This window comes from Grammomys surdaster, unplaced genomic scaffold, assembly GCF_004785775.1.
Source record: "Grammomys surdaster isolate TR1022 unplaced genomic scaffold, NIH_TR_1.0 843, whole genome shotgun sequence".
Taxonomy (NCBI): Eukaryota; Metazoa; Chordata; class Mammalia; order Rodentia; family Muridae; genus Grammomys; species Grammomys surdaster.
Window position 1 is genome coordinate 5,446,585 of NW_021605262.1, and position 12,131 is coordinate 5,458,715.

Genomic DNA, 12,131 nt, shown 5'->3' on the forward strand with positions numbered 1-12,131 from the left:
AAATAAATAAATAAATAAATAAATAAATAAATAAATAAATAAATAAAGTAAAAATAACTTAAACCTTTGGGAAAAAAATAAAAGAAAAAATCTTGTGATCTTGGGATAAAGACTTTCTACCTGTGACACTGAGATCATGACCAATAAAAAGAAAAATTAATAAATGACTTTATTAACAGTTAACCACTTCTACTCAGCGCATCACTCTTGTCAGGAGAATCAAAAAACAAGCCACAGACTAGGAGAGAACTTTCACAAATTTTACAAAGGACAGGTGTCCAGAATGAGCTCACTAGACTAAATAGTAAGAAGGCAAAAAGTATGGTTTTATACGTGCAAAGGATTCAAACAGTTTAGTAAATATGATAGATGGGCATAGAGAAGGGGTGCTTGGCACCCTCAGCCATGAGCAAACACTAGTTCAAACCATGAGATTCCAGTACACTCGTACCAAACTGACTTCAAGTGAGAGAAACACCACCAAGACGACTCAAGGACATGGAGAGCTGGGAACCCTCTGAAAGCATGTTTAGCCTTGTAGTTTGAATTCCCTTGTCCTGGAAATGAAAGAAAGATCCACACATATAACATGCCTGGTTCCAGACAAAGCACGCCTGGAGACATGGAAGAAGGAGTAGAGGGAGGTGGTGAGGTGTCAGAGTGTGGGTGGAGGTGTGGAGCCTAAAAGGGAGATGTAGAGGGGAATACAGATATGAGGAAGGAGACAAGACAGGAGCGGTAGAAACACACGCACCCTGGTTAGGACTTGGGACAACTTAAGTATCCTGGGTGCTGTGTGCATACTCTGTGTTTTACAATTCAGTACATAAGATTAAGGATGATTTTTATGAGTCTGGATTTTTTAAATCAATCTTAATTTTGAAAAGATATTTAATGGGGTTGCCAATTATCTTTTTCTAAGAATAAAATTCAAACCAGGATACACTTTAAAGCTCTGATTTTACTAGCAGTGGCAGAAAGATCAATACCAGAGAAAAAGTAATAGTGCTCAGAAATGTGCTTTTTTTTTTTTTAGCACATAATAGTAAGTGCCAAAGTCGCACATTTCTTCAACTGAAGGATTCTACTCCCCAAAGAGATGTCAGTCCCACTGGGGTCTATCCATACTGAGCCACAAAGAGCTGAAACAGATCACAGGCTATTCTGAGCAAGCACAGCTTGTTACATGTGGGCCGCTTTGAGCATGTGACTCCTGTGTATTTTAACTTTTTTGTGATTCCTTTTTATTTTATTTTTACATGTGTTGGTGTTTTGCTTACATGTATAAGCCTGTATGAGGATGTCAGACTCCCTGGAGCTGGAGTTACAGACAGTTCTGAGCTGCCATATGGGTACTTGAAGTTGAACCAGGGTCTTCTAGAAGAACAGCAAATGCTCTTAACCTCTGAGCCATCTATTCAGTCCACCCTGTATAACTTTTTAAAGTGTAGGATTTATAAATTCATCAAACCCAAACTCATTAAAGGTGATAGAACTTAGAGATGCTTTCTCACCCAAGCCCTAGACCCTGTCTCCCTTAGGTACCCTGGATGTTCCCAGAACCCACTGAATGCTGTGGAAAATGCAGTGCATATAATGTCTCCAAGTTGCTTGTGGCTAAGGTAGACCCAGAGCACTGTTCTTCAACCATAGCTCACATGGATTGGCTAAAAAGAGCAGAGTTAGGAGAGTGCAAGAGACAAGAAGAGCCAATTCAAAGTATATCTGAGCCATTAAACAAGTGCAGAAGCCCATACAGAAGGCAGGTAAGTCCAAACCAACCTTCTAAGGATGGAGCCTGGCACCTGGCTGTCTACTATCCTCTTCTTCCTGCATATGTGCATTTTCTAATTAAAAAAAAGGTAACAGGTGTGAGAGTGTCATCCTGAAAGGTGCTATTCCTTCTATAGGATTTCAATATTCCCACTTCCTCCCCTAAAGTAGGCACAGACAGCTACAGTGCCTCAAGTCTGACAGATGATGAACAGAAAGCCAGCCTTTCCACAGCACTGAATAAAGAAAAGAAAGGAACTACCAGCTCCTCCCACTGTATTGCCAAAAGATGCTCACCAAGGGCCTGGCCCAGTGAGGATTGAGGATAAAGGAATACAACTGTACCCTATGTCATGTTCCTACCAATTCCTGATCTTACACCAGATTTCAGCCCTCAAAGAATGTTCTGCTGGGATTATGTCCTGAGATGTTAGAGACCAAACTTGAACAGCTCAGAGAAAATCTAGTACAAAAAAACCTTGGGGTTCACCTCAGATGAGAAAAAGCTCCACCTAATGGAAGTTCCCATCAAGCCTGAATGCCAGTTTGAAATGCAAAAATTGTCAGGCCCTATTTGTGCAGGACCATGAATAAACCACATTAGAAACTCAACACTGGTCGGGTGGTGGTGGCGCACGCCTTTAATCCCAGCACTTAGGAGGCAGAGGCAGGCCTGGTCTACAGAATGAGTTCCAGGTCAGCCAGGGCTATACAGAGAAACCCTGTCTCAAAAAACCAAAAAAAAAAAAGAAAAGAAAAGGAAGAAAGAAAGAAAGAAAGAAAGAAAGAAAGAAAGAAAGAAAGAAAGAAACTCATCATTGACTCGTTTTAGTCTTTAATTTGGAAAATAAATGGCTTAATATTTAGGTTCTTTCACCAGTGAGTGAAACTGGAGATTATGGGATGGCAAATGAGTCTCAGATTTAGCATGACGATGATGAAATCCTTAACTCCATAGTGAAGTTGATCTCTACTCATAGATCTCAGCTTAAACAGTCTTAGACTAGTCTGGCAAACAGCTCATGAAGGTATTTTGGTGCCTTTCTTCTCTGGAAACACACACACACCAAACACAAAGCATGTGTGTGTGATGTTGCAGTGACGTGTGCACTTACCTCCAGCAGCAGCCGTCCTTCCTGCACGGGGAACCCTCTGTATGAGTGGTCTTCAGGTGTCAGGGCTGGAGCTGACCATATACATGTCTCCTGCAAGGCTGTCAGGGAAGAATGAACAAATAAGTTCTCTGCAGAGCCCAGGCCTGCTAGTGGTTCTTAAGTCCTATGTTTCTGTGTTTCCCTGACTTTTACCCAATTGTTCTTGCTATATGTCCAACTTGGGCTGTGCTATTGTTCTCAATAGGATATGCAGGATCTCCACGAAGTCCTAGAAAGCTGTATGATTGGCAGGAAGAGCCAGTTGAAGTTCTAGGCCAGCATGGACCTGGAAGGTGCCTAGTGTAGAAGGGTACCTAAACTCATGTACTATCCTGCCTCATCTTGGAAACTGCTCTTGGCTTTCCTGTCTACCCAGTCTTGAGACAAAGTATGGCTTCCTGCCAGGTTCCCTCTATGAACAAGGATCCCAAGGTCCCTTCAAGTATCTCCTGAGACCCAGTACCATTGGATCCCAACACCACTGATAGTTACCCTTTGGAAGACAGCCTGTCTGTCATCTGCTTCCAGGCTAGATCAAGGCCCCCAGAGTCCACTCATTTCCTATACCTTCATCTCCCCTGGAAGGGAGCAGGCTGAATGCTCTCACCTGGAGGTAAAGGAAGTCCCGTGAGGATGCTCACCGCCTCCAAAAACTGCTCCTAGACCTGTGAAGATGCCCACCTTCCTGGTACCCCTATTCACAGCTGGTTTGATGGCTTTGGGATGGAAATTTCTAAGTTCTCTTACTAAGCTGGATTCTAGTCTATGGCAAACTGACTCCCCCTCTACCATCCAGGAGACCCAATCCCAGACAGAAAGTTCCATTGTCGAGGGGCACAGCATTCTTAAAACTAATCACACTGTCTGTTCACAGCCCAGCTCATGCTGAAAAGGATGGGTTTGCTGGACTGTGCATATTATTCAGAAATAAAAGTAGCATTTGAATCAAAGTTCTATTATTTTTGTATCACATAGCTTGGTCTTGGCAAACCCTGAAGCCCAGGGGGTGGTGGTATTGTTTGATAATTCTTGTTTAGAATTTGAGCCTCGTTGTGACTTCATGTCTCCCTTTCTGAGCGGTTTCTACCAGTCTACCATCAACTGGTCCCATGAAACTGAACTCCCCCCTTTTGGAGCTCTCAGCATCTCCAGAGGTTTGAGGCATCTTGGAACTTGATAGTTATCCATGCTCCCAGGCAACTCTACTACTCTGGGATCCAGATACTGTTTAACTCTCTGCCCTACCCCACAACAGATCTACACCTGGTCCTCAGAGTTAGCCTTTCTAGCTTCATCCAAAGCTGTTGTTTCTGTGGCTGGCAGCCTCCACTGTTCCAGAAAGTCCATGGAAATTACACACAGTCCTGCCCACATGCAAGGGTTTTGGCAGGGATGAAGAGCCCTATGTAACAGGCCACCCTCTCCTGGGGAGCCCAGGAGACTGTGACCCAAGTGGCAATGACATGACCTTTGGGACCTAGTTTCTTTCTCTTCCACTTTCAAAAGGCACCATTTATCACTCGTGTCTCACTCAACTAATGAGACTGGGTTTTCTGTTCACTACAGTAAGAAAAGAAGGTATCATTTTCTTTGTCAGAACTCAGATCCCTCCTGGGAAACTTGAGCCTCTCAGACAGTGGTTCTCAACCTTTCTAATTGGTGTGACCCTTTACAACAGCTCCTCATGTTGTGGTAATCCTCCAACCATAAAATTCTTTTTATTGAAACTTTGTAATTTTGCTACTGTTATTAATTATAATATAAATATTTTTGAGATAGTTTTGCCAAAGGGGTCATTGAACCATGGATTGAGAAACGCTGCTCTAGGAGGGCAGAGGGGTGGAGGAACCAGACTCCTTAAAGCCTCCCCACCAATCTTTCTTCATCACTTAAATTCCCTAGTCTGGGCCTCCTACACCAGATGCATTAATACACTGAGTTGTCAAATGTGTCTGCAGGAGGCCTCCAAGGGGTCTATTTTATCGTTTCCCTCTTCAGGATCTGTTCTGCTTCTCCTCTGGCAATAGGGAATTTACAGACTAGCAGCCCTTTGGGGCATCCCCAATCCCCTGGAAAATGTGCCATGGAAACTGCAAGAGTGAAATAAATGAGCTGCTATCTTCACGTGCTTGGGGTTGAGGGATGGGTGAGAATAGGACAGGAAGATTCAGCCCTTGTGGGTCCAATATAAACCAAGGCACCAGCCAAGCGGGCGGGCGGATTCCCAGCAGAGAGTTTCCTGATGGTCTGTCTCCTTGTGGAGGAGCACCGTTCCCAGCACCTCAGAGATTGCCCAAGGCTTCCAGAGTACTTAAGCTAGGATAGCTAAGGAGCCAGTATGCCTGTTGAGCCAGATCGCTGAACCGCTTGAGCACAACCAAGAATTTTACTAAATCCTCAGCGCCACCCACCCCCCAACACACACACACACACACACACACACACACACACACACACACACACACTCTAACCCCAACAGGCGGCTCCGCCTCTAAGCGCTGCTAAATCCAGCCTAGGCTGAGTTTCTGGGACTCCACCACCCCCATCGCGTGCCTGGCGCCTCTGGCTTCCTCCTGTGGCCACAAGCGTCACGCGATGGCTGCGATTGCGTGCGAGTGAATGGGGCCCCGCCTGGTAGACGCGGGGGTAGATTGGTTAGGGGCCTAGACCCGAGAGAAAGGGACAAAGGTGTGGTGGGGGGAGGGGGCGCTGGGTGGGGTCTGGATGGGAGGGTTTTGGATTGTTGCACCTCTAGTTCGGGTCCGTCCAGTAAACTCCTGCCTTGCTCCGGTAGCGGCCATCCAGAGCAGGGTGTCTCTTCGAGTCAAGGGTTGTGGAGGTCACTGAGACCCCACACAGTGGAACTAGCGAGTAAATGTGTAAGAGCCAACGGAGGGGTGCGTTGATCCACGCGCCTCAGAGAGTTTGTTCACTATTTCCTTCTGCTTTTTTCATGGCCCGACGCCCCCTATAGGCCTTCCCCTCCCCAGCAGGCTTCTATGCCAGTGAGCAGAAAAATCTTCAAGGCATCAACCACAAGTTTCTACCAGCTCTGTTCTGCTGTGGCCACTGACAAAAAGAGGGACCTACTTGGGCCACTCACTTGGAAATGAGCTGGATTCTTGTGCGTTGTGCCCAGCTTAACCTAAACCCACGGTTTCCTGTCAACCCTAGTTCTTCCCCCAACAATTGTAGGTGTAGGAGGAGCAGTAGGTCCCTACCCCAGGAAATTTAGTCTCTTGAGATTCTCAGGGACATTTGAAGGAGTCCCCAATTGGTCACAATCAACTGAAACCAACAAATATTTCACTTCTCTTATTTACTGAAACCTTGAAGTAGTTTATTTGGAACAGCAAGAATTTGAAGAGTTACCATGGAGGCAGTTGAAATTGCTACACACAGCAATGCAGAGAGTGCAGGCTATACTGGAAACCAACTCCCTAATAACATATTTCCCTTTCTCTACGACTCAGCAGACAAGTGGGCCCCCACTGGTGAATGCTACACACATATAAATCTAATGACTTCTGGGTGTCAGTTTAGCAAAATGTTCTCTGTGGTGGAGATACAAGAAGTCTGAACCATCTCTGTTCCTGGGTGGTGCTATAATGCCTGAAAATTCCTTACTCTCAGTTTGGTGATGTCAATTCGGACACCAGAATGGTGTGTCTGATCAGGCCAGCCATTCCTATAGTTACTCTCCCCCTGGACTTGCTGTGGTCAGAGACAAAGCCTGTGCACGAAGATAAGGCTGAGCAAGCCGACTGGAGCAGAGATGTTACAGAATTTTGGCTAAGTTTCCTAAGTGTTTTTTAAAGCTAACATTTATTTTAGATTGTCAGTAGATAGAGACATGGGTCGCAGGCAGAGAGGAAGGAAGGGTACAAAATGGATAAGAAAGAGAAGCAAACAGGGAAAAGGAAAGAAGAGGAAGAGGTAGGGGAGATGCCTCTACTCAACACTCACCCAGACTCTCCTGGTATTAAGCTGAACTGTCCTCCTGGACAGTTGTAATCTCTGATTCAGTTCCTGGGCAAGAAAGAGGTTTGTCTGGAATTTCAGTAAGCCAATCAACTTTAGTGTCCCAGAACTACAGCTGGGAAGGACAGGCCTCCATTAAGACTCAGTTTACAGCACCACAGTCTACTATGAACCAAAGACCTAAGTAAGCAGCAGAGCAGAAACAGAGTGGATAGACTTAAGATGACACATTGTCCAGGTCCTTTACTAAGATCATGTGTAGTTCAAGGTTCTATCAGCCAAAACCTGCCTCACATCCTACTCAATGTGAAGAAGGTGTAAGGACCCACAGACTTACAGGAACATCACCACAGTCCCAAGGTACACAGCTGTCATGTGGAACACTCAGAAGATCCCAGAGGGCAGGAACAAATAATTGTGAGGAAAACTTCTGGATTCCTGGCCACTCTATCTTGAGAAAGCTCCAGAAGTGAAGTAGCCTAGCGATGGACATTCCCTGAGAATGTCTTAGTACTGAAGGGGCTGCCATGGTGACATCAGGAGTTGGTTCCACAATCCTGTAATATACTCAAGGAGCCCTTTTGTGCAGCTAGGATGTTCAGTCTCATTAAAATATGAGGTGCACGGTGCTCATCTACAAATGAGACAGCCTGGTGATTCCCTGATGCACCTGCCAGGGATCAGGGCAGAGGATTCCTGTCACATGCACGGGATTTCATTGATTTGGAGAAAAATCCAGGAGTCTTTAGAAAGGACAAGTCTGATCCTCCTTGTTGACTGGCTTCAGATGTTGGAGTGAAAAAGTCCATACCCAAGGACAGTGCCCAGGACCGTGGCTAAGGTTGCTTTGATACATGTGACTTTCCCAGTCACACTGCTTACAATGTCTGGGGTTATTGCATATAGGGTATCATCTGAATCAGAGTCTAGAGAGGCAGGTAAGGCTTTCCTAGTGTGGATGGTGTCACACAACTGCTGAGGCCTGAAGAGAATGGAAGCTGGTGAGGGAGAAACTTCCCTATCCCCCTGCCTCTGGGTGAGCTGAAACACAGCCTCTCATTTACATCTGCTCCTGATTCTCAGTTTGGACTTAGGCTGGATCATGACATTCATTTCCCCGGGGTTTCCCATGGATTCCGCTTCCATGACCACATGAACTAGTTCCTCACAACTCCTGCCCATGATGGTCTATTTCTCTAGGGAATCCTGATAAATACATGTCTGTCTTAGTAAATATACATCTGTCTTCGTTAGGGTTTTACTGCTGTGAACAGACACCATGATCAAGACAACTTTTATGAAGGCCAACATTTCACTGGAGCTGGCTTACAGGTTTTGAGGTTTGTTCCATTATCATCGTGGCAGCATCCAGGCAGGCATGGGGCAGGAGGATCTGAGAAGACTCACTGGCAAACAGAAGAAGACTGGGATCCTCAGGCAGTTAGAAGGAGGGTCTCAAAAACACCCCCATAGTGACACACTTCCTCCAACAAGGCCACACCTCCTAATAGTGCGACTCCATGGGCCAAGCATATTTAGACCACCACAACATCCAAGCCTGGGTTGGGGTAAAATGCCAATATTTCAGCATCAGTTAGGAGCCCAGGCTCCATATTGTGTCTGATCTCAAGGCTCCAAGCTGTATATTAGGTTGGTATCCTTTGTGATGTTTTCTCCTCCAGCAATCTAAAGAGTTTAGACAAGTGTAATGGGACTATGTCCTTGTCACCCCAATCTAGCTGCTAGCTGTGCCTTACCTGGGACTTTACCAACTACTAGCCTTTGGAATCTCTTCAGTGACTACTTATCTACTTTAATAAGGCTTCTTAAACACTTCAACCTTCCTTATAGCCCACTGACCAAAGGTAGGGAAGAAGAAAAGGTTAATAAGAAATGGGGGTGGGGGTGGGGAAAATGTGGATCTGTTTTGAAGTATTTTTTTGGAGTGATTCTAAACTCAAATCAGTAGTGGCAATAAAATACAATTGGCAAACACCAAACATGAATCAGTAACAGCAGCTTGATTCAGAAGAAAGCCCTAGGCTCCACCAAATCAGCACGAGTCCATGGAAGCTGCAAGAAGCAGCTAGAATACCATGAGAAGTTTTTGGAAATTTTCTCTCTACGAAGTCACAACAAGTGAAGGTCAGTGAAGGCCAGCAAAGTGTTGCAAGGTAAACCAATGCAAGAGCATCCTCTCACCCTCTGTGGGTTTATATTTATATCCTTTCCAAACATCATGTGCCCTCTCAAGTGTCCACTCCAGTAAAACATCACATACCCTTTCATCAGACAGCTTCCAGGAAAACACATTTCTGTTCCAGCAAAACATCCTCTCATAAGACAGCTTCCAGAAAAGCATCATATGACACAGCTGAATCTCCATAGAAAACAGAGATTTCCACTTCATAAATCTATAGTTACCTGTCAGCAAATTCATAAATAACAGCAGAATAGAGCTTACTTGCCTGCCTGCCTGCCTGCCTGCCTGGCAATCATCTGAGTCTTCATCTTCACACAAATAAACTATACATCATTATAGGTCACCAGCTCCTATCAGGGTTTTGCTGTAATTGGGATCAATAGATACAGACTGAGTTTAGTAAAACATCCTGGTATCTGAATTTCAGATACACAGGTCCTACAAAGACATACCCACTTGCTCCCTGTAGTTGCTTCCACCTTAGCATCTGTCATTACCAATCTCTGACTTTATACAGCAGAGACTGAGCATATGTAAGCCGAACATAAGGAGAAACATTGAGCAGGGAGCCAGAGAAGTTCTACTGGGGCTTGGGGATAAGGGGTGATGTCAAAAGTGTGAGGTCAGGCAAGTCATCTGAGGGGATAGCCTTTGAGTAAAGATCTGGATGAAGCAATCCTAAGATGGCTAGAAATGGGGGCCCTTAACCCTAAGGAAGAACCAGAACCCCAAATAGACAGCTGCATTACCAGGAGAATGGCTGGGAGATGGTGGCCTTTCAGGACAGTAAACTAGTAGGTGGCAATGAGAATGGAATGAAGCACATGATCATGGCCCCACTTCTAGGGAAGGAGAGGGTGAGCAGAGTCCCTGGTGATGGAAGCACCCTAAACACCAGTAACCCCAGCTATAGAAAGCCTACAATTGCCATATATGCCAAAACAGACATGACATAACCTGGTTTCATGGACTGCCTCTATCTTCTCAACCTCAGAACCCAGGCTGCTTTAGTGACATGCCATCTGTAGAATAGAGACTCTTTCAGTCCTTCCTGCTCCCTGGATATCACCATTTCAAGAGTCCACAGATAATCTAGCACACTAGCACAGAAAGCTGAAGCTTCATCAGCCCAACTAGGCCAACTGTGCAATGCATTGTGGGGAGAGGGGTAGTACCTTGGTCCAAGCAGTGCCCTGATGTCTTAGTTAAGGTTTTACTTCTGTGAACAGATACTATGACCAGGGCAGGTCTTATAAGGACAATGTTTAATTCAGGCTGGCTTATAGGTTCAGAGGTTCAGTCTAGTATCATCAAGGCAGGAGCCTGGCAGCATACAGGAAGGCATAGTGCAGGAGTCGCTGAGAGTTTTATATCTTTATCTGAAAGCCACTAGGAGAAGACTGGCTTCCAGGCAACTAGGATGAGGGCCTTAAAGCCCACACCCACAATTATATACTTTCTTCAACAAGGCCACGCCTACTCCAACAAGGCCTCACCTCCTTATAGTGCCACTCCCTGGGCCAAGTATATTCTAACCACTACACCTGAATAAGGGGCAGGAACTCAAGCACATCCAGGGAATTTCCTCAAGATGGAAGAGTTATGGTACTTGACCTAGGCTAGGGCACCTTCCTATTCCCTTTGAGAATGCACCTCCTGTGAGCTATAGGGATAGTCTCCACAGTCTATGCCCACTAATCACCATCTCTTCCAGAAGCAGAAATTGATATGATCAGCAACTGGAATTTGCCTCTTGGGTACTGAGTTTATATCCTTTGGCACCCTGTGCCTATTACCAAAGCATTACCTTCTATAATACCTGGGGTCTAAACCAGGAAACACTTAGACACTGCTGAATGATATCACTGAAGGATTCACAGAGGTTGTATCTGAGTCCACTAGGAATTACCTATATTTATAAGATTGAGACTTGACTCCTGCCCTTCATCATTGACAAACTTCAACTCAGACCTAATCTAAAACCAGATGTTAAGTTTCTAAATGATGAAACTAGAAAAAGAAAACAGGGAAAATATTTCAAGATACTAGAAAATGGGAAATGTCATGATGGCTCTGTGGGTAACCATGTTTGCTGCCAAACCTAACAATCTGAATTTGCTACAGGACCTAAATGGTGCACATGGTAGAAGAATGGACAGACGGACACACACACACACACATCATGGTTGGGGAGGGGAAGGGAGAATAATGTACTATAAAATATAAATTTAAAATATAAATTAAGGGCTGGAGAGATGGCTCAGCAGTTAAGAGCACTGAGTGCTCTTCCAGAGGTCTTGAGTTCAATTCCCAACAACTACATGGTGGCTCACAACCAACTATAATGGGATTGGATACCCTCTTCTGGTGTGTCTGAAGACAGCTACACATATATAAAATAAATAAGTCATTTTTTTAAAAAAACCCATATATAAAATATAAATTAAAAATCTAATATAAGAAATATAATTCTACACCTCACTTCTGAGTGAACCGCCAAAGAAAACAAACTCATCAAAGAGACACCTGTGGTAACTCTAGCACCATTATAATAACCAAGACATGGAATCAGTCTAGATGTTCACTGATGAATGAATAAATATAGAAAATGTGATGAATAAACATTATAAAATACTGTTCATCCATAAAAGGATGAAAGCTACTGTTTACAGGAAAAATGAGAGAACTGGGTGCCATTATGTTAAATGAAGAGCCAAGCATTGAATTTGCCACATGTTCTCATTTATTTGTACAGACTAAAAATGTTGATCACCCAGAAGTAGAGAGAGCAGAGGTCATTCAGAGAATGGAAAAGATAGTGTGAAGAGAAACAGAGAAGGTGGATAATGGCTACAAAAATGTATTTGGAGGCAAGAAATAGCTCTGAAGGCTGGAGTGAGAGCTCACTCTTCCAGAAGACCTGGGTTCAGTTCCCAGCACACATATAGTGGTTCACGGCTAGCTGTAACTCAAATTCCAGAGGATACAATGGTCTCTTCTGACACCTGCAGGCACTGTAA

The 12,131-nt window shown here is 44.5% G+C and overlaps 1 protein-coding gene across 1 annotated transcript in view; it reads right to left on the reverse strand.

Moving 5' to 3' along the window:
* Ahrr (aryl-hydrocarbon receptor repressor) overlaps positions 1-12,131 on the reverse strand; it is a 66,720-nt gene that overhangs the window by 37,217 nt on the left and 17,372 nt on the right. The window contains exon 3 of the mRNA XM_028782762.1: positions 2,889-2,986. Within this exon, the coding sequence (XP_028638595.1) occupies positions 2,889-2,986 (98 nt within the window). The remainder of the gene's footprint in view (positions 1-2,888; positions 2,987-12,131) is intronic.